A 22,191-nucleotide genomic window follows, 5' to 3' on the forward strand; every position below is an offset into this window, starting at 1 on the left:
GAGGATATGAACACTACGTTGTAGTTTTCACAACGTATTGTTTAGATTTTCTTTGAGTACACTAAAGAGAAATTTTATTACTGGACCTACATTTAACCTCTTTATTCTGACGATATAATTATTACAGCATATATTGTTTATTATCTTTGGATATCATCATTCACATCATATAAACAACTCATTATACATAGCGGCTCCGTAGAGGAAACGAATTTCCTCAGAATGGTCTAACAGCTTAGGATGCTTTGGGGCGGATGGGAACAAACGCAGACAAAAACGCGGGCAACAGCTAGTAAATATTAAACACAACTAAAGAAAAGAAAATTTTAATGAAAATTTTGAGTAGGTATGAAATACGAACAAAAGTTTTTTTTTTTAGTTTTGATGGTACCTTTTTCAATATTGTTTTATCGCTAGTTCTGATCTCTTCTTAGTATCTCGATTATTTTTGAAGTTATTGTTATAGGAGCAGACAAATTTATGTAAATAAAATTACCAAGGACATTGACTATAATTAGTTTATATGCTTTACAAAAATCCGTTCGAATCTGAAAAGATCCCCACCACAAATGTCCACTTCTCTTATTCCCATAAATTCAAATTCAAATTCATTTATTTCAAGTAGGCCTACTTTATAAGCACTTTTGAAACGTCAAGTATGCATGTTTGTGTGACTCTACCACCGGTTCGGAAAGCAGATTCTACCGAGAAGAGCCGGCAAGAAACTCAGTAGTTGCTCTTTTGCATAAAAGGCAATGATTTGACAACATAATAACGCTTAATTAATAAACTTGTTGAAAACGTTAGTGAGTCGTGTACTGCAGCAGAACTTAGAACTAAACTTTATACACCATTTAATGCGCGTGGCCATACAATATTTTTCTAATCTTTATAGTTACTATGTTACACTAAAACAGTCTGAGCTTCCGTCTAGCGTTTAATACCTTTTGCAAGACATAAGCCTGCACTGGGATAAGCATCTAAGGATATGATCGTGTGTTCACTCCTCTTATGGTAATAATCGTTAAAGCCCGTCCACCCTCATTGTAGTGTAATAGGTCTTTTCTCTAAAGTAATCTTTATTAAGGGAGAGGAGGCTTGTGCTCGGTAGAAAAAATTATGATGGTACAGAATTATTATTTTTACTTAATCGATAAATGCTACCCAGATGTCTGATTTCTAGTAAGCCTTCATTTGGTTAAGCGAAGATGCGCCATAACATCGATTTTAGGTATATTTGCTTTTTGTGTATATCTGTGATCATGCTAACGGAATAGAGTACACTCTACTCTTTAAGGATCTGTGATTGTAGTTTTGCTAGAGTTTTGCAGATCAGATTGTCATTTCTCTTTGCTTCTGTCTGTAGTTTCTATTCCATCTATTATTTGTCTTTGGTTGAAGTTTTCAATTTTAGTTTATTCAATTTCTGAATTAATTTTATTATTTATTTGATTACATATTGGTGTTTTGATTATCACTAAATGTATGAATTTTTATTTCCTCAGTGAGGATACTTTGGAGAAAAAGAAAAATAAATTTCTATATACCACTGTCTGTTAGATACACAATGTCTAACGTGGGATATGATCTCGACACTTCTGGCGGACTTATGCCGGTAAATAAAGTTTCTGTTCTGGTAGAATTCGTGACATTTTAAATTCTGTTGGCCAAATTATTCATTACTTGTTATCTTAACTTAACCTCTCCTGGTTGCTACTTGTTTTTAAAACTTGTCATCAATGTATTAGGAGCTTTTAAATTCTGAATTTGGCTATGAACTATTTCAGGCGAATTGTTTGTTCAGTGAATTAATCGTTTCACATTCCTATAGCTGATTCGAGCACTAATAAAGCCGCCGGACGAGGAGATAAGCACTCAAAAGCCAAAAAAGGCCCATCACCCGTACTACAAACGGCCAGGAAAAGGGCATAATCATGATTCGTGTGATGCGTGTGGTGAAGGTGGTGATCTGATATGCTGTGACCGCTGTCCAGCCAGCTTTCACCTTGGATGCTAGTGAGTTTGATTATGGCACCTGATGCAGCCACAACAAGGGGAGGCAGCAGTGGCGTGCACTGGTTTTCTTACCAGGGTACGCATACTGCAGGAAAATTGCATATAACAACAAAAAGCCTCTTTTATACAAGTTATATATCAATTTTAGGGTAGGCAGTGTTTTTGTGCATGTATGAAGTGCACGCCACTAGGTGGCAGCATACAAGTAAACTATTTAACCCATTAAGCATTTCTTTTCCTTATGTTTGATGCCAATGCTTTGTACTTAGTTGGTTGCTAAGTGCTTTGGCAAGTAATAACCAAAAGGTTCTGCACCTTTTTCTTCTACCCCATTGCATTGGACTACCTATCATCTGTGTCTGTGTTTTTGTTTTTTGTTTGCATTTAGTTTGGGGCACAGCATAACAAGTTTGTTTTTGTATAAATTATTGTTAAATGCTGATAAACTAGCTAAGATTTAATTAAACTCTCAGCTGATCTCATTTTTACATAAATGAAGATAAATAAATAAACTATCATCTTTAATAAGTGGCCTGTGAACTGAAAATGGGAAGACACTAGAAATATAATTATTTTTGATGTTTTTTTGATTGTATATTATGTTACTCATTAAATTTGTTTATTTTGTGGATTTTATGATATTTTAACCAAATGTTATAAAAAGTTTTTCTTTAAAACAGAAGTCAATACCACTTTAGTTTTTTGATGCAATCTCTACCATAATCCTACGATGATCCAATTAAAGATCATTGGACGATAATAGTTATTTTAGTAAATTATTCTGTCCGCCCATCCATGTGTTTGTCTGTCAGTCAAGAAGCAAAAATCCGGCCATTGTATTTCACACCCTACAGAGAGGGATCATTAAAATAAATAAACTCCATCTATTCTCATACCTATGTGATATGGAAATACCAGCAACTTGAATATTGCCATGAAATTATTTATTACAAAGATCACACAATAATATTTTGCGTACCATCTGCAATGTCCCTTGGTTTTAAACAAACAATGAAATCCATTACAACCTATAAATGACCCACAGTGAAGGAAGGGATTAGATCTTCTTCAAAGAATACAAGCATTTATTTGCTTGCCCTACAACACAATCAATTGCCAGCTTTTCTGATTGGCAAGCCAGAAATATTGTGTAAAAGATATTCTACAGCTGCATGAGAGGGTGTCTCACCAACAAGGGGACTCACACATCACGCCTATCCACTTAAAGTACAAGGACTGATCACAGATAAAAAGAGTTCTCTGTGGCATAAATTCTTGTGTTCTTGTTCTATTAAACTGAATATTATGATTTTTATTATATTTGTATATTATTTTTAGTGACCCACCCCTGGATGAAAATGACATTCCAGCAGGCTTGTGGCTGTGTAAGGAGTGCTGTGGCAGTGATGAGAAGCAAGCCAGCACCCGATCCAGCCGTGCTCAGTCTCCCTCAGACAATAAATCGGACACTGATAAGAAAACCAGGTGACCATTTGCTGTGACCAAAAAAGAAATGTTTGGGTTAACATTGATGGATCAGTCAGTTTATATAGAAATTTGTACTGATGATTGTTATAGATGGTTGATTGAAGTTGTTTGAAGCAATCCAAATAATGCTTTATTGACATACTCTGGAATTTGTTTTGCCTAACGTAAAAAAAATTGATAAAAACATCATAATAAATGGAGAAACACTTAAAATAGAAAACTCCACTGTTTTTCTAGGAGTGACCTTAGATTGTAAGCTACAGTGGGGTACCCATATAGAAAGCCTAGCGAGTAAACTCAGCTCAGCTGCATATGCAATCAGGAAAATTAGACAGCTTACCGATGTTGAAACAGCTAGGCTTGTTTATTTCGCATACTTTCACAGTATTATGTCCTATGGGATCTTGCTGTGGGGAAAAGCTGCAGATATTGAAAGTATATTTATACTACAGAAAAGAGCCGTACGATCAATATATAAACTTGGATCAAGCGAATTGCTTCGGGAAAATTTAAACAAATAGGTATTCTTACAGTAGCTTCGCAATACATTTATAATAATATAGTCTTTGTGAGGCAAAATATAACTCTTTATAAATCAAAAGCTGAAATTAACAATCGACTTACCAGAAATGGTCATAAATTAGTGATATCTGCATATCGTCTGCGTAAGGTGCAGAACTTCTTTGTGGGGTTGAGTTTTTACAACATGATTCCTAAGGAAATTCTTGACCTACCAATGCATACATTTAAAAAATGTGTAAAAACGCATCTAGTACAGCGAGGTTACTATACATTTGATGAATTCCTCAATGACAAGGTAGAATGGAAGCAGCCAGCCTCGCTCTCATCTCCCGCAAGATAGCAAAATGATTGTAAATGTTGATGTTGGAAAAGAGCAACTACTGTGTTTCTTGCCGGCTCTTCTCGGTAGAATCTGCTTTCCGAACCGGTGGTAGAGTCACACAAACATGCATACTTGACGTTTCAAAAGTGCTTATAAAGTAGGCCTACTTGAAATAAATGAATTTGAATTTGAATCTGTTGTTAATACAAGATCTTGAAATAAATTATTACTAATTTATTATTAACAATATGACAAATGGTCTCAAACTCAAAATTATGCTCAGTGCTGATTTTCAGTCTGCTCCAGTATCAAACTGAGCAAACAACCGCGTCGCCCGTTGCGTTAATATTATAAATAATAAATTGTAAAAAAAGAACAAACAAAACGAACACAATCAGTACATATTTAACAGTAAAAAGTAAAAAAAAGGTGTCAAAATTCTAAGTTTTTTATCCTTAGATCACAAAGAAACAGTCGTGCAAACTCACTCAGTAAGAAAAAGAAAGATGACAAAGAAGAAGTAGACATCAAGAAAGAGCTGGAACCTGAACATGAACTTTCACCAATGGAAATACTGGTGAAGGCAGCCAAGGTCATGAATCCAAAACAGTTTGAGTTGCCGCGCGAAATGAAGATCCCCTGCATTTTTCCTGGAACTGAAAAAGGTATATTACAGTTATTTTTACATTCATAACGTTTTGTTATTTTTGGACTGTATGATTTAAATTGTTACCCTTCAGATATTTAAAACTTATAATCATTGTTTTTGGATACAATTGAGTGCTTTACTCACCTGGTGGTATCCTACATTTTAGTCTTAATATGGGAGAGCTCTATTCTAAATGGAATTGGCCCATTATCTGCTAAAGCTAAACCCTTGCAAGTATCAGGGTCACCTTATAACAGAAAATGCTATGAATCCAACCTAATACTCCCTCGAATTGTCTAGTCTAGCCACGTATCTGCACCAAGTTGCCAAAAACCGTTTGTTGGAAAAGGATTATTCTCTGTTTTCAGAGGGAAACGGCAAGAATGGTAACGGCGTAGTATCTGTGGATGCATGGGGTTGCGTGCCACTGCCAGCAAAATCTTGCTTCGTCTGTCGTGCTACTTGCAAGCTGGCCCCGCTGTTGCAGTGTGACTACTGCCCCCTATTATTCCATCAGGTGCTACCAAAACAGCCTTTAAAGTATTATACTAAACAAATATATTTATAAATCGTATCATCATCCGATCTACCAGTGGACATCCACAGTTGAACATCGATCTTCTGTAGGGAGTTCCAAATACTGTAAAAGAAACTGTACTGTCTTGTGCTACCTGGATCCAGCTCCCTGCAACTCTGCCTCCATGATTTTAGTCTTAACTTGGTTCAGCAATTAAGCTGCAAAGCAAAAATTCTATTATAATATTAAGGATTACTTAAACGATGAAAAAGCTGAGGTAGCAATTGCTCTAACTTCATAGCTAATTATATTAATTAACTGTGAGATGGTGATAACAAAAAAAATACCCAAATAAGTTTTTTGAGCGCGTTTGAAATCCTCGTAGCTGTAGGTTTGAGTTGGCGAACATAGCCTCATAATAAATTATTATGTAATCATATTAGTATTTCCCTGTGATAGGCTTACCTGAATTTGAATTTGCTGAACATAGATAATATATAAAAAAATATTGTAAATCCTGTCGAACCCTTTGTTTTTTTGGGATAGTAAGTATCCAATGACCATCGCCAGGATGCAAAATTTCATCACAATTGGCGCAGCGGTGCATTGGTAACAAACAAAAAGACACACTCTCGCATTTATAACAGTAGTATGGTTAACATAAGACAGGATTGATTAAAATGTTTTTATTGCTCAACAGGACTGTTTGGATCCACCATTGACTGCTCTTCCCACTGGACGCTGGATGTGCCCGAATCACGTTGAACAGTACATCGTGAGTGCCTTATTATAATCTGACTGTGCCATTATTAAAGCATTTATCAAAAGCCAATACATCCAGTGTCGTGCATATAGTAAATAATAAAAAATCTGGCTAAGTTTGTTGTGGGCTCTTGCTTCTTAAACCAGGGCGCGTTTTGAACCCTCCTAGCTTTAGTTTTAATTTAACGAATGCAGTTATCACCATCACCAGTGGCGTGCACTGCATACATGAACAAAAGCACTGCATACCCTAAAATTTCTATATAACTCGTATAAAATGAGGATTTTGCCGATTTATGCAATTTTCCTGCTGTATGCATACCCTGGTAAGAAACCCAGTGCACGCCACTGACCATCACTAACATTAAAGTAACATGTTAAATGTATGAACGCTTCATAAGTGCCTGTGATAAGGTCCACGTGTATAAAACATTTTTTAATTTGAATTTAGGTCATGAACTAAGCGGGATATCCTCCTATTATATCCCCTGACAAGGGATATAATGAGTGGATCCACCCGCTAAAGCACGGGAACATGGAATATAAGTAGTTTACCCCCGTTTACTATTACACATATATTATTTGGATATTTTTTCCACTTATCAACTTATATACTTATAATATATACTTATCAACTTTCAGAGCACTGGTGCAGTGCTCTGAAAGTTGATAAAGCTGTGGGAGAAGATAAATTTTTATCCTTTCCCCGGGGAGATAATTATCTTGCCCATGCTGGCTGTGTAGTATAGCAATTATAAAAACTTTACGGTAGGCATTGTACGAGTTATAAAAAGCCAACTGTAAGTTTCTATAACTCTTATTGGAGATTCTCTCCATTTTATATCATCTGCTCTCTTAGTGCATATAGCACTGAATATAGAACTCGCTAAAGACACTGGAAAATAAGAAAATTGGTTCAATAAACAATAATAAATTTACCTAATCCAGATGAATTTCCTAATAGCCATCTATTGTTGAGGTACGGCTGAACTGAGTTTGGAAAACTCCATTATAGTTTCTCGTTGTTTCATATAATATATAATATATATATGAAAGTGTGGTTGTTTGTTACTCAATTAAGCTGCAATGTATATATGAAAGTGAAAGGTATAATGTATATATGAAAGTGTCGTTGTTTGTTACTCAATCACGCAGAAACTGCTGAACGGATTGGGATGCAATTTGGCATGCATGTAGCCTTTGAAATAGAAAAGAACATATGTTAAATTAGTTATATTATATTAGAATATGATATGAATGATCGCTATGTAGCGATAATGCCGCCAAATTAAATAAATAAATAAATATACTATGACAATACACACATCGTCATCTAGCCCCAAAGTAAGCGTAGCTTGTGTTATGGGTACTAAGACGACTGATGAATATTTTTATGAATAATATACATAAATACTTAGAATATACATGTAAACACCCAGACACTGAAAAATATTCACGCTCATCACACAAAAATTTTCCAGTTGTGGGAATCGAACCCACGGCCTTGGACTCAGAAAGCAGGGTCGCTGCAAACTGCGCCAATCGGCCGTCAAAACATTTAACAAAAATTGTATACTTTTTGTTAAATTTTACTATATGTGTATGTGGTGTAAAATAAAAGTGTATTCATTTATTCATTCATTCTTTTCATTCATTCATTCATTCAATATGTTCTTTAGGTAGCAGTAACAGAGTTTTTTGTGACAGAGCGCAATAAATGCACTACCACCTACCAGGTTGATAGACATAAGACACCGGGTAGTCCATTCGAATGTATATGGGTTCAATATATCACATGTTGTTTTATATTTATTCAAACAAGTTATTTGGTCCTTACACGTTCATTTGATGTTAGGACTGGAAAGTGGTGCGGTCCATCTCTGCAACAGAGCGTGCTGCTTTGTGGGAGCGATTTAGTGGGCCTGTAGATCAGCACGCAGTTAAGGTGGATTTCATTCGCCGCGCTCGGAACCCTAGACCCGCTTTTCGGTGAGTGAATAAGGTGTTAAAGTAAAAACAACTTTAAAGGAACTTTTTTTTAAAATCTATTTTTTTGCTGTGACCTCACTCGGTTTTCAGTTGAAAATCATGCACAAATATTAATATTCTACTATATCTTAATATATATAAATCTCGTGTCACGATGTTTGTCCTCGATGGACTCCTAAACTACTTAACCGATTTTAAATTAAATTGGCTCACCATGAGCAGTCTGGTCCAACTTAAGAGATAGGATAGCTTAGATCTTTAATTATAGTCGCAATTTTATTTTATTGCAAATTATTTGTCTATAATTAATTGACAGTCACATGTTATATATATATATATATATATACTACTATACTCATTTAAGGCTTAGCGATACTGAATACTTTAAAAACAAAATCTAACGCAGACGAAGTCGCGGGCAACAGCTAGTAATATTATAGATGTGAAAGTGTGGATGTTTGTTAAAACGGCTGGACGGATTTGGATGAAATTTGGCATGCATGTAGCCTTCGACATGGTTAAGAACATAGGCTACTTGTTATCCCTATTCGATTAAGTAGGAAAAATGGGAAATTGATTACGAGCTAAGCCGCGGGCTAAGCTTTGAAATTTTGTCTGCATGTCACCTATGCTATGTAAAAAGACATGTACTTCATGATTCTCTACCTATCTTTCAAATATTTCTTGTGGTAGGATTCAAAATTGTTAACTTAGAAGCTTTAGACACAATTCTGAAGTCCACGCAGACGAAGTCGCGGGCAGAAGCTAGTAATAAACAAATATATTACGGAAACGTAGCGTTAATATTTTTATGATTATAAAAGACATAAATACTTATTATATTTTGATAAACACTCATACTGTGAAAAATATTCATGTTCATCACACAAACCATTTCCAGTTGTAGGAATCGAACGCCACGGCCTTGGACTCAGAAAGCAGGTTCGCTGCGAACTGCGTTAAACGGCAGTCAATGAATGAGTGTATGTATGCATTAATGCATGAATGAATTTTGAATTATTCGCAGAGTAAAGGTACCGGTGGGTATGCGAGGGCGTGTTGTTGTACCTCGTATGGTACGGTTGCATTACCGTCGACCGCCACCATTGCTGCCATCGCGTCGCGAACACGTGCGGTGCGAGAAAGGTAGGCCGACCTATACTGTTACTGGTTTTGTTACTTAAAATGAGTGACTATAAGCGATCCGAGGAGTGCAACAGGGCTATTCTGTATCTCAGTTGAAACTAAATTTAGCTAGCCACTGTGGTAAGTTGCCATCGAATAACGCCAAAAAAACATTTTGTTAACACATTTTTGTTAAATTTCACTATAATTCGCAAGGGAATTGTTTATATTGTTATACTGATCAAGTCACAAAACGTTTTCTATCCACGTTTCTGATACGTACCGCCAAGTTGTGGAACGCCCTCCCGGCAACTGTGTTTCCTGCCACGTATAATTTGGGTACCTTCAAGGCTAGAGTGAATAGGCTTCTTCCAGGCAAGCGTGCTTCGACCTAGACCTCATCATTTCTTATAACGGGCATGATTGTCGTCAAGCGTTGGCCTATCGTTAATAAAAAAAAAAAGATAGATAGATAGTTAGATAGATATTATCGTTGCTATAAACAATTGACACCACATTCACTTTTCACTGCACTTCATCCTTGCCGAAAACATATAAACGTATTATTGTATAGAAGCTGTTCACGCGGACGCATCGCTCACTCAAGTAGGAGAGAGACAGATGTCGAACGCGGAGGCCGACTGTGCCTCTTTGTCACTCGTTCCGGGCTCTCGCTTGCACTTCAAGCCTTGAATGGAACGCCTCAGAGCGAGGTAGCGCCGCATACGTCATGTTTTTTCGTGCGTGCAGCCGGCTCCATCGAATTATAAGACGTTGTCACGTCAAAAAAGAATGAAAATGCAGTGTAAGATAATAGCGGCCAAACCTGCGGGAGTAGGAGCAAAAATTATAGGAAAAACGGAAAAAAAAATTAAAAAAATCCTAATCGGAATTGCCATTTCGGATGACTTTCAATACATGGCGTTTATTAGATAGTATAGTAAGAAAATGTCCAGTACGTGTTATAAAACACTTAAGCATAGGCATAGTAAGAGTTATAAAAACCTACCCTTAAGTATTTATAACTTGTACTGGAGACTTTCTTCATTTTCATCATGCATATGATATTCTCTGCATACCCTATGCACGCCAATGGATAGTACGTATTTAACTGGGTCATCTAGTTTCACGTGCAAAAAATGCGTGCGTGACCTTATCAAACGCAGTTCTGATGGAAAAAAATCATAAGTTGCTTCCTGAATACATAGGATTTGTGAGAGAAACGCATGCACAGATAAACTTTGTGTGTTTAATTTTGTTTTTATATATAAGCACTTACGTCATTCTTAACGAGTCTACTTTATAGTACTCAAACATCTGAAAGCTGGTGGTTCATACGAAGATTCCGAAGATGAAGACGTGACGCAAATATGCATGAACCTCTCATGCCCGGAATATACTGGAGAAGGAAAATGTCCATTACAAACACCAAAATTAAAGGGCGCTACTAAAAAGGACGCAGATGAAGATCTGAAAGCTATAGAAGAGAATGAGCCTAAGGTATGTATATTAATGTGTATGTATATATCTATATGAATAGTGTAATGACAAGGTTGCCTGGTAACAAGCCGCTCCGCTTTCATCTCACACAAGATAGAACAAAGATTGTTAAATTGTAAAACGTTGGAAAAGAGCAACTGCTGAGTTTCTTGTCGGCTTCTGTATCACATTTCTGTAGAATTTGCCTTCCGAACCGGTTGTAGAGTCACTACAAACAGACATACTTGACGTTTCAAAAGTGTTTAAATTGGGCCTACTTGAAATAAATGAATTTTGAATTTTTGATACGTCTGTACTAAAGGAGCCTCCATTGCATTGATAGCTATAAAATAATTTCTTTAACAATAAGTTCCTTACAGCCGGCTTTTCTTTGAAACACTTAATCCCTGTTTTGAGGGATCACCGTAGATCTAAAATTGTTCCACAATGCAAATTGTAGCGGCAAAGAGGATCGTACATGCGTAAAAGCACTGCCTACCGTTAAGTTTTGCTCTTATATTATCACGCCACTGATTATGGTCGGTAGAAGAGTACCTGGCAACAAAATTACGGGGTAACAATTTATTGAGGTACGGTCAGAGAACAGTGATGCCAACAATTCTTCAAACTACTCCCTACTCCAGGGACTACAAGATGTTTGCAGATTTTGGGATTTTCCAAAAATCGAACTGCCCACTTTTGTATCATATCATACATATTCACGGTGTTCTAGTTTTTCATGAGCGTTGACTGGGTTTAGTGCCAGCGGACATTAAACCCAGTCAACGCTCACACAGTGAAACCGATCATTTACGGTTTTCGGATTTCGTTGAAAGACTTTGACATACGAAAGTAATAAATCGGTTCCAGTTAATAATTAACTTTATTTGGTTTGCCTTAGGAATACAAATAACTCTGTTTTGTTATTTTTCCACAGTTGGAAAGGAACTCGGATTCGAGTGACTTTTCAGATTCTGATTTTGAACACTTGACAACATCCGTCAAGAAGCGTAAAGTTTCACAAAGTGAAGACAAGAGTCCAGGCAAGCGAGGCCCTAAACCTCAACGTTTGGAGCTCTGTGCTGAAGAAGGCGTCGAGGAACTGCTGGCAACTGTTGAAGAACAGCTCCAGAAGTTAGATGAGAGACTTATAAAACTGCTAGCTTGGCAACGGCTGCAACAGGTGAGAAGCTTTTATTGACGTCTTATAATTTTTTGTAGTTAGATTAAAGATACGTTGTCACATTATTGTTAAAATAGTTTATTTATTTATTTATAATCTTTATTTGCAAACTACAATATTAAAAAAAAAAACAGAAGTAGAAAAAAAAACACTGACAGTAGCAGGCGGAATAAAGAAAAAAAAATAAGGAAAACATGAGGATAGCAGAGTGTAGGTTTTCCTCAAATAATAAAATAAATAAAAATACATACAAATAACTACATAGATAAAGACAAAAAAATAAGGAAAACATGAGGATAGCAGAGTGTTTCCTCAAATAATAAAAAATACATACAAATAACTACATAGTAAAATAATTCATAAATATTTAATATAAAAAAAATAATGAACTAAAATATACTTTTACATATCTTACATGCATAAATTACAGTAAATACTATTACAAATGGTCTTTGATGTTAATAAAGTTAATGTCCGTTAGAAAGGAACGAAAGGAACTTAAAAAACTTTATCAAACACTTTAAAAAATTTGGAATTTCGTGATACGTACAATTTTTTTTTCCATTAACTTCATTGTAAATATTACCAGGCGATATGTTCAGGCTGGAATAATGTCCCTGTTAACAATTCACCAGTTAGAGATAAGGGATTAATATAATCGTCATACCCATTGACACGGTACCCTGCTACCATCTTTGACAAAAGAACAAGAGTACCTATAATTAGAAAACATTATGCTCGTTGGCCACACTTTGATCACATTAGTTACATTTCATGTTAGCCAGCCAGGTTAACATTTTTTTTATTTTTTTTACTTGATAGACTTGATAGACAACTATCATGCCTGATGTAAAGCAATGATGCGGTCTAAGTTGGGGCGCGCTTGCCTAGAAAATGTATATTAATTCTTACTTTCAACATTCGAGTTGTATGTCAACACAGTATCAGGAAACACGGAATCGGCAAGAGCGTTCCAAACTTTAGCAGTCCGTATCAGAAACTTAGATGAAAAGCGCTTCGTGCGTGTTCCAATTATGGCAACTAGCTGGCTAACATGATAAAGAATTGTGCTACTAATTGCTAATACAGGGCTAGATCAATTGGTGCGACTATTTTCTTCTTTAATTTCAGCAAAGGTTTTTTAAGGATGAACGTCGAACGTCAAGTGGCCTTCACTTCATGAATGCACAAAAGTACTGCCTATCCTAAAATTTATATATAACTAGTACTAGCCGTTTCCAGCCCGCTTCGCTGGGCGAATTGAAAAAGGAAATAAATTACATTTTATGTTTCATTTTTATTTATTTTTTTCATATTTTTATTATTCTCCTTTTTTTTATTTTTGTATGAACATAAATAGGCCCCGCGGATAGAACTGTAAGCATCGATATTGTTTAGACTTACTCAAATTCCAAATTCCATCGATTTAGCCTGTATCTTTCATCCAGGTGATTTTTCTCACTAATATACATTGTAACTTTCAATGTGCAATCATTTCCGTGCCTTTCTTCCAAAAATTAATAATAATTGACATGAAGAAAAAAATTTGAAATGAGCATTGAAAGTTTAAGTTAAAGTCATTGCAAGTCTCATATGTGAAGTTGAAATCTGTCTAGGTTCAAGTGCGACGAATTTTCTGTTAACTAAAATTTTCTACGTGACATCAATTTTTTATAGAAAATTAATTGTGCATGTTTTTTATGAATTCTATTGGAATAAGTAACTAAATTTCTTTTCCACATCTCATGTGCTTGGAAAATGCATTCATTTTAATCTATTACATTTCCGCGATCCCGCAATAAAAGAATTCGTCGGTTATGTAGTCTGCAAAAGTAAAATGAATGTAAAATTCTTAGTCCGTTGATTGGATAGCTACATGTACAGTTAAGTTTTTGAAACCTCTCAATGACTTTTTCTCCGCTGCCAAAAAGACGATTGTTGTAAGGAAATACACGAATATCCCTACATACACGAAGATCCCCACCAAATTTGGAGTCTGTAGAAGTTACAGGTTAGAAATAAAAATTTTAGATTTTAACACCCACCCCCGCAATTCCTGTCGGAAGTAGACTTTATTGAAATCCATTTTAAGATGTTCTTTATGTGAATAATAAAAGATTCCTACCATATTTAGAATTTTTAGAAGCTAAATTTCGAAATTGAAATTTTTTATTGTTAACTTAAAACCAATTTGGAGGTGATTCATTGTAAAATCCGCTCGAAGATCATTTTTATATTACATATAGAACACTCTCACTAAATTTGGAGTCTATAGGAGCTATCGCTTGGAAATTGAAAATTTTCATTGTTAACGCCCCCGCAATCTTCTTTGGGGTGGGATATCGTAAAATTTGTTCATAAATCATTTTTACATCACTTATAGAAAATTCCTACAAAATTTGGAGCTTGTAGGAGCTTTAGCTGGAAAATTAAAAATATTAATTGTTAATACCCACCCCCGCAACCCCCTGTGGGGTGAGCTATCGTAAAATTCGTTCATAGCCTATTTCTACACCTCTTACAGAAGATTCCTACCAAATTTGAAGTCTATAGGAGCTATAGTTTAAAAACGGGAATTGTTCATTGTTAACGCCCCCGCAATCCCCTTTGGGGAATGAATTTCTTAAAATCTATTCATAGCTGACCTCTACATAGCAAAAGTAATATTCCTACTAAGTTTCACGTTTCTAAGTCTTATGGTTCCCGAGATTTCGTGGTGAGTGACTATATAGATGGGAATTCTTCGATTATCATCGAAATTTTTAACTTTTTATCGGGCTTTTTTAAAATTTTCTTACATACAAAACTTTCTCCTGACAATTCTGAAGATAAAAAAAAAGCCCAATTGGTCCAGCCGTTCTCCACTACCGTGAGTAGATTCTTAGCTGAATGTAAAAAACCATAATCCGTTTAATACACTCTGTTGAAATCCATGAAAACAAAAGAATCAAGAGAAAATGCTTATCTTTTGTTTTTATTAGCGGGATAAATGTTCATAAAAGTAAAACAGCAATAAAAAAATGAAGGAATGTTGGAATTCAAAAATAGATAGCCATAAACCATCTAGGAAAAATTTCGCATCGAATGGTGGTAGTTTCATGTCGATACGATCTGTGGTTTAGGCGTGATTGAGCCTCAAACGAAGACCATTTTCATTATATATATATAGATAAGAGGAGGATTTTTGCCGTTTTATGCAATTTTCCTGCTGTATGCATACCCTGATTAAAACCCAGTGCACGTCACTGTCGAACGTAATATATAAAAGTATCTCAGTGCTGCACGAATTCGTAACGGACATATAATACTTTTTATTCCGGAAAAACTAACAGTTCTTGAGGAATATAAAGAAATACGACTTTTTGTCGCAGTCGTGGAAAACAAATTTTTCATGTTTTTTATTTTTCCTAAATACTTTTTGTGATTGATGTACCGCCGAGACGCAATTGCATAGCAGACTTGAGACGTTCATTTAGATTGGATTGGATTATTTATTTAGCTACATCATCAATAGCTTATATCAGTCCACTGCTAGACTTTAGGCCTTCCCAAGGGAAGGTTTGCCTTTAAACACCACGATGGGCAAGACGGGTTGGTGTTCGCAGTACATTCTAATAGTGACACCAACAAGCAGTACAGTATACTCGGTGACATAAAATTAATAATTCGTTTAAAGGAAAATGCATACAATTAAAAATCCATACAGTAAACTACCCATTGATATTTTCGAGATGTCTCTTTAAAAGTTCAAAGTTTGTATTAAACGTTAGCTTACAGAAAAGTCCTATTACAGCATAAAGTTGTGTTAATTATTGCGAGAACCAGGGTGCTCTTATAATAATTTTAAATGACAATGTGAGATGGTGATAACAAAAATTAACACCCGATTGAGTTTGTTGTGGGCTTCTTCCTAGACCAGGGCGCGTTAAGAACCCTCGTAGCTTTAGTTTTAAGTGACCATGTACACATTTCTCATGTAATGTACGCATCATAAGTGCCACCTATGGACCTACTGGATATTTTTGACTTTGACTTATCCGTTATAATCCCTTAGTCAACTCATATGACACCCGCGGGAAGAGGAAAGATGGTGACAACTGTATTCTCATCTGCACACGGCACTCTACTCTAAGTCCATTTAGCTATAGTATAACATTATTGTCGCGAGGTTGCCGCTGGCGAAGCGGGTGCCGGTCGCTGGCGCCGCAGCGGCACAGGAACGTGGGGTACCCGTGCCGCCTCCGCGTTACGCGGTGCAACACGAGCGAGGCTCGCTAAGCTCGGCGTGCGACGATTGCCGCTGCCGTCGGAGTTGCTACCGCGCGCGGACCGCGAGCGGATTGCGGCTGTGGTGTGGGGCCCCGCCCCTCCGCCCGCGCCCACCCCCGTGCCCAAACCCCCGCACCCCGCGCTGGACCTGGCTGATGCTCTTGTCAAAGCTGCTTTGTGCGAGCTCAAGCCACCAGCCAGGTAAGTCACGAATAATCCCAAAAACTCATCTAGGAAATATTCCCGGATGTTTAAGAGGGGGTATGCAGATGATATTAAATAAAGAAAGTCTCCAGTACGAGTTATAAATACTAAAGGGTAGAATTTTATTAAATCTTACAATGTCTATCTTTAAGTTTATATCATCTGCAAACCCTGTGCATACCCTTTATGCACGCCACTGATGCACAGTTAGACCGATATTGCCCAAATTTCGCATAGAGGTATTAGATAAATAGTATCCTACATCCTAATGATGCTACACAACAACAGCATACAGAACATTAGTAAATTAAAAAAGAGTGTGTGCTTAAGACCGCACGTCCGAAATGAGAACAATAACTGTGTTTTTATAATCTTTAAAGTTTATGTTTTTTCATTGTATAATATTTGCACGATAAAGTTATTCGCTAACTAAACACGCTAACCGCACGTCCGAAATGAAAACAATAACGTCGTTTTTATAATCTTTAAAGTTTGTTTTTTCATTGTATAATATTTGCACGATAAAGTTATTCGCTAACTAAACACGCCAACCTCACAATGTAAAACAAATAAAAATTATAAGATACTAAACAAAGCAAAACATCAAAGAACAGCTGACTGTACCTTTCTCGCTCGAGTACGCTCGGTAGTCCCGAGTTCACCCGATCGAGCCATTCCACCTCAGAGCGTGATGGTTCAGCCTAACTTAGGCAGTAATACCTACGGAAAAAACTGCGTGCGGTGCGCCAAAATAAGTTTTCATCATGAGTATTCTTCTGGCGCTTTCTATATTCTGGGTCGGCCCTCCGTATACCTTACCGCAAGCCGTATCGTGACATGACATGTGTTTGGCATTGCATTTTATGGCCGGTTGCCACCTGACACCAAGACTCGCCATCCTCGAGGTTTGAGCGCCGCCAATGACCCACGTGCCGCTCATCCGCCGCTATGGCGTGCATAGAGGTTATGCACAGGTTATGCAAACGATATATATGTGGAGTATAAGGGTTGAAAAAATTATAAATTACACCATACAGATTCTCCTGCTGTTCGCGGAGTATAGCAAATTAAGCTTAATTTTCATGATGTAAAATGAAGAAAATCTCCAGTACGTAGTTATAAATACTTAAGCGTAGGCTGTATATAACTTACAATGCCTATTCTTAAGTTTTTGTAACTCGTACTGAAGATTTTCTTAATTTTATATCATATGCATACCCTGTGCATATCCTCTGTGCACGCCACTGTCCGCCGCCATATCTTCTGTGTGCCCCAGTCTTGACCCGGATGAGCCCGGGCTCATCATCCCTACCCTGGGGTAGGGATTTTTTTATAGAGTGTCCTTCTCTGGCCTTGTGGTGTTTTATTTTCCTCCTACCCAGTGGAGGTGTGACTCTCCATCGAGCACTCCCCTATCCGCCACTTTTAGGGAATCAGGCTACCCCAAGGATGAAATAAGCTTTCACTTCAATAAAATAAAATATTTTTTAATCGTAGAAATGGCGGAGAAGCGGCGTTGGGACGCGCGATCCCGATGCGTTTGTCTGCTCTTAGCGTCGGCAGCGACGGTGCGTGCGACGTGGTGCTGGACAGCCGCTGTCGCCGTGTGTCGCCGCGACACGCGATAATTTTTTGCGATGAGGTCAGTGAACAAACTTGATACCTTAAACGTTTATACTACTAATACATATAAGCATTTGTTGTTAAAACTTTTGTATTTTTGCTTTTGTCGGGATTATCTATGTTATGTGTGTACTCATTTCGATAAATTTGGTTGACTACCCTATTGATCTAGTGATCACAAGGTCCCCAAAACGATTCCCAGATTGGGCCAATACAAAGCACAATTGCATTGCAGTCACTCTCCCATACCCATATGTATAAATGTGATAACGAGTGATTGAATTGGTTTTATTTAAACAAGAAGTGAAATATTAGGTATACTTATTTGTTACTTAAAATAATTATAATCATCTAAAATCGAATACTGGTGATGAATTTTTGTAGATCGTGCTTTGTTGAATTATGTTCTGTATACATTTTTATTCGTCATACAACGTGTCTTTAGATAGATATATTCGGTCCGATGTCTACAATGTCTGTATGTAAAAAAAAAATAAAAAATTAACAAAATTAAATTAATAGTTTAGAGTAAAAGAAGCATCCTGTATCCAGCGTAAGCGGCGCGGTGTGGTGGAGGTTTCAATTCAATCAATTTCTGCAGAAAAAAAAACGATAAATTACTTACAGTTGCTTGAAGTTCTAAATGCGGAACATGTTTTAATTTTTTATCACCGATCTAGTTACCTTTAATTATTGCCTAATGTTTTAAGATTGAACAGATGTTCGATGTTCGACGATAATAAAATCACTGTGTATTAAATACAGTTGCCCCCCTGTCTATCCGGCACCCCTGTAATCAAACATAACACGATTCCGACATTATGATTGAATATTTTTTTACAATATTCGCAATCAAAGTATAACATATAGAATTTTACCATTGGATCTGATGACTGATTACAAGGAACTCTTCGGACGGTCCGTGGCACTCTATAACGCGACAAATTCGATAGTTCCGCACTGCCCTACAAAACGTTTGTCGGATTACCGGGAATGACTGTACATTCAAACGAAGTTGGTTCAACAGGTGACCCGTCACTTCGAGCTGATTAATTACTCCGAGTGGGGCACCCGTGTTAACGGCGTTCTGTACGCGTGCGACCTGTCCCACGGGGAGGGCGCGACAGGAGACGCAACCGACGACGCGGAATCGCGAGCGCAAGCGTTGCGTCAAGTCGTACGATCCAGGAGGACCAAACCACCACGGTACTGAATTGAAATTGTTTAAAATCGTTTATTTCAAGGTCACTTTATCATATAACTAACTGAGCTTGTTGCTGAAGAATTCGTCTGCATGTATTTATTTCTTGGCCTAATGTCTAGGATGCAAAATTGCCGTGCCAGTGATGGATCCTGGTGTCTGCCACTTATAAGACCAAAGCGCTCACCTCTGAGCCAGGGAGATCTGCGTACAACCGTCAAGGAGTGAACTCACTTTACTAGTTAACGTTGACCGATAAAATATATGCATATCATAATTTCACTATTAGCCGAAAGTAGTACGGAAGTTTAGTTAGACACTCGTTCATTTTAAAATTAAATATTTGAAATCTCCTCCTCGAGTTGGCTAGGTAAAAACAGATGTAGCAACAGTCGACCAATAATCTATATTAAACGTGATAAGCGGAAATGCTGTTTCAAATTCATAGTATTTTGTTAGGCGCTTGGGCTCGACATTCATTATATAAATTCATTGATATTCTGTAAATTTTGCAAAAAAAAAAGCCGCAGTAATATTTTGTTTTGATCATTTAATCCTAAATATATATGCGTAATATTGAAAATAAATCTTTATCTAACCCCATATATTCATGCAATCATATAATATACATCATATAAACTAAATTATTGATTATTTTCAGAGCATTGTATTCTTAATTTCAATGACTACAAGTATTATATTCATTTAGTTTCTACTTCAACATTTGGAGAGACTTGCACGATTTCCGAAACCAGTGAATTTTTTTAACTGAAAGTGTATAGTAAAAAAAATAAACTACGACAATACACACATCGCCATCTAGCCCCAAAATAAGCTCAGCTTGTGTTATGGGTACTCAGACAACTAATGAATATTTTTATGAATAACTAGCTGTCCCGGCGAACTTCGTATCGCGGATAATTTTTTTTTTATAAATGTAACTTTTTATTACATATTATCCTATTCCGGTCTAAGAGAAATCCAAAAAAGATCCAAATATCATAAAAATTGGTCCATCCGTTCTTTAGATATAAATGGTGTAACTAACACAACTTTCTTTTATATATATAGATAATATATATAAATACTAATACAGATAAACACCCAGGCTCATGTTCTTCACAGAAACGTTTTCCATTTGTGGTTTTTCGAATCCGCCTTGGACTTAGATAGCAGGGTCGCTGCCCACTGCGCCAATCGGCCGTGATATGATCAGTATGATCTCTTTTAGGCTCAACGGGTCTCTCACTGTGGCAGTGGAAGAAGAGATGGACTGCAAGTGTCCTGGCGCTCCGCCTCCAGCGAGCGCGGCTTGGGAGGGCTCCGCCTTGGTGCCACACGGCGCCCTGTTGCAGTTCGGCTGTCGCATGTACGTGTTCAGCATCACTGACCACCAGACCTTCCCGCACCAGCCGGAGGTGGATGAGCCCGCTCTGTGAACTTGTGAATGTGTTAAAGACTTTAATGGTTCTGCACGGCGCCACGATTAAAGTGTTCTGTATCATTTACAATGACATTATGACCACATTGTGTACTACACAGAGCCCTGTTGCAGCTTGGGTACTGCTTGTGTGCGTTCAGCATCACTGACCACCAGACGTTATATAGAATATTAAAAAAAATTATATTAAATTTAAAAATTCTCCATGTACCCATTCATTAGAAAGTTATTTTATCCAGAAATAGCATTCTCTATATTTCTTGACAGTAAGATGAGCCTGAAATATTAGTATTTGTTAAAAAAGCGCTAACTTGCTTTATCCGCGTGCGCTGACTAAATGATTCTTCATACGTTAAAGTTCATAAAAAAAAATCTGCCATACCGTATAACTATCTGTAATGATAAAGCTATTGTCATTTTTAGCCACAGAATAGTAATTCTTACAAAAGGAGGCGTTCAATGTATTAAAGACTATCTTATGTAGATAGCTCTTGCTCTTTACAACATGTTCCTTGGTCCCATAAACTTAAAATTACGGTACGTCTTTACATCTTTTAGAAAGTTATCTGCCTGGCCAATAAAACATTTTATTACGACCCTTTGTTAATATAGGTGAAACCGCGGAGAACTCACGTATGAGAATAACATGTTCACGTATGTTATTTTAAATCTTTGCTCTCGCCCTATTTATATTATTATATTTATATTATGTTTTAAAGTTTTGGTTTACAATAGCATCGTTTTTGAAAGCAACTTTGTATCTTTTTTTTTTTTTTTTTTATAATTAAAACCGGAAGCAATTTCGTTTGTGAAGCCTATGTAACACGTTCTATTTGAATCCGGTAATAGCCTTATGTCTTATATCTTGACTTCCCTTTCGGGGAGACAGAGTTCAATAATACTTGCGATAAAGCATGCCTGAGAATTCCCCATGTTCTCAAAAGGCGTGTGAAGTATACTGGATTAGTAGACTTCACTTGGGTAGTGCAGCCACTACAACATTTTTGAATAAGGTAGGAGACCCGTGCTTGGTAGTGCCTAGTGTGAGATTTTCTACAAACGTTTTCTTATTCGAATGCGTTAAAGTTAACTACTATTTGTATGGACTCAAAAGAGCGCCATCTAGTTAAAAAACTGGGAAATAGTATTCTCCTTAGTAGAAAGTCTAATAATTACAGGCACGTAGTGAGCCATTATGTACGGTTAATAATCATGATTTGAATACGAGATCATAAACGGGTACTTCATTTCTTGTAAAAACAATAAATATAAAATGTGAGTAGTCTTGGATTCTAAAAAGGAAACTTAATCAGCTGATTTTTTTTCTTTTATTATGTAGTATTTAGTAAATTACACTATAGAACTATAAAAATGCACTTAATGACTTATTGTCAGTTATAA

The 22,191-nt window shown here is 36.7% G+C and overlaps 1 protein-coding gene across 1 annotated transcript; it reads left to right on the forward strand.

The window, feature by feature from the left end:
- Window positions 1-1,441: 1,441 nt before the first annotated feature.
- On the forward strand, window positions 1,442-21,390 carry LOC120628400 (PHD finger protein 12). Its single transcript, XM_039896755.1, has 14 exons — window positions 1,442-1,615; window positions 1,832-2,016; window positions 3,355-3,501; window positions 4,808-5,013; window positions 5,366-5,514; window positions 6,215-6,289; window positions 8,132-8,265; window positions 9,293-9,411; window positions 10,697-10,890; window positions 11,807-12,052; window positions 16,221-16,522; window positions 18,023-18,167; window positions 19,176-19,354; window positions 20,581-21,390. The coding sequence occupies exons 1-14, from the start codon at window positions 1,568-1,570 to the stop codon at window positions 20,786-20,788; spliced, it is 2,337 nt and encodes a 778-aa protein (XP_039752689.1). The 5' UTR covers window positions 1,442-1,567; the 3' UTR covers window positions 20,789-21,390.
- The last annotated feature ends 801 nt before the right edge of the window (window positions 21,391-22,191 follow it).

The sequence above is a fragment of the Pararge aegeria genome, chromosome 12, assembly GCF_905163445.1.
Source record: "Pararge aegeria chromosome 12, ilParAegt1.1, whole genome shotgun sequence".
Lineage (NCBI taxonomy): Eukaryota > Metazoa > Arthropoda > Insecta > Lepidoptera > Nymphalidae > Pararge > Pararge aegeria.

Excerpts from the sequence above, each read along its gene's own strand:
- LOC120628400 (XM_039896755.1), top strand. The coding sequence starts at position 1,568 with ATGTCTAACGTGGGATATGATCTCGACACTTCTGGCGGACTTATGCCG. Across the intron at positions 2,017-3,354 it reads AGCTTTCACCTTGGATGCTA|TGACCCACCCCTGGATGAAA; the intron begins GTGAGTTTGATT and ends TATTATTTTTAG. Across the intron at positions 5,515-6,214 it reads GCCCCCTATTATTCCATCAG|GACTGTTTGGATCCACCATT; the intron begins GTGCTACCAAAA and ends ATTGCTCAACAG.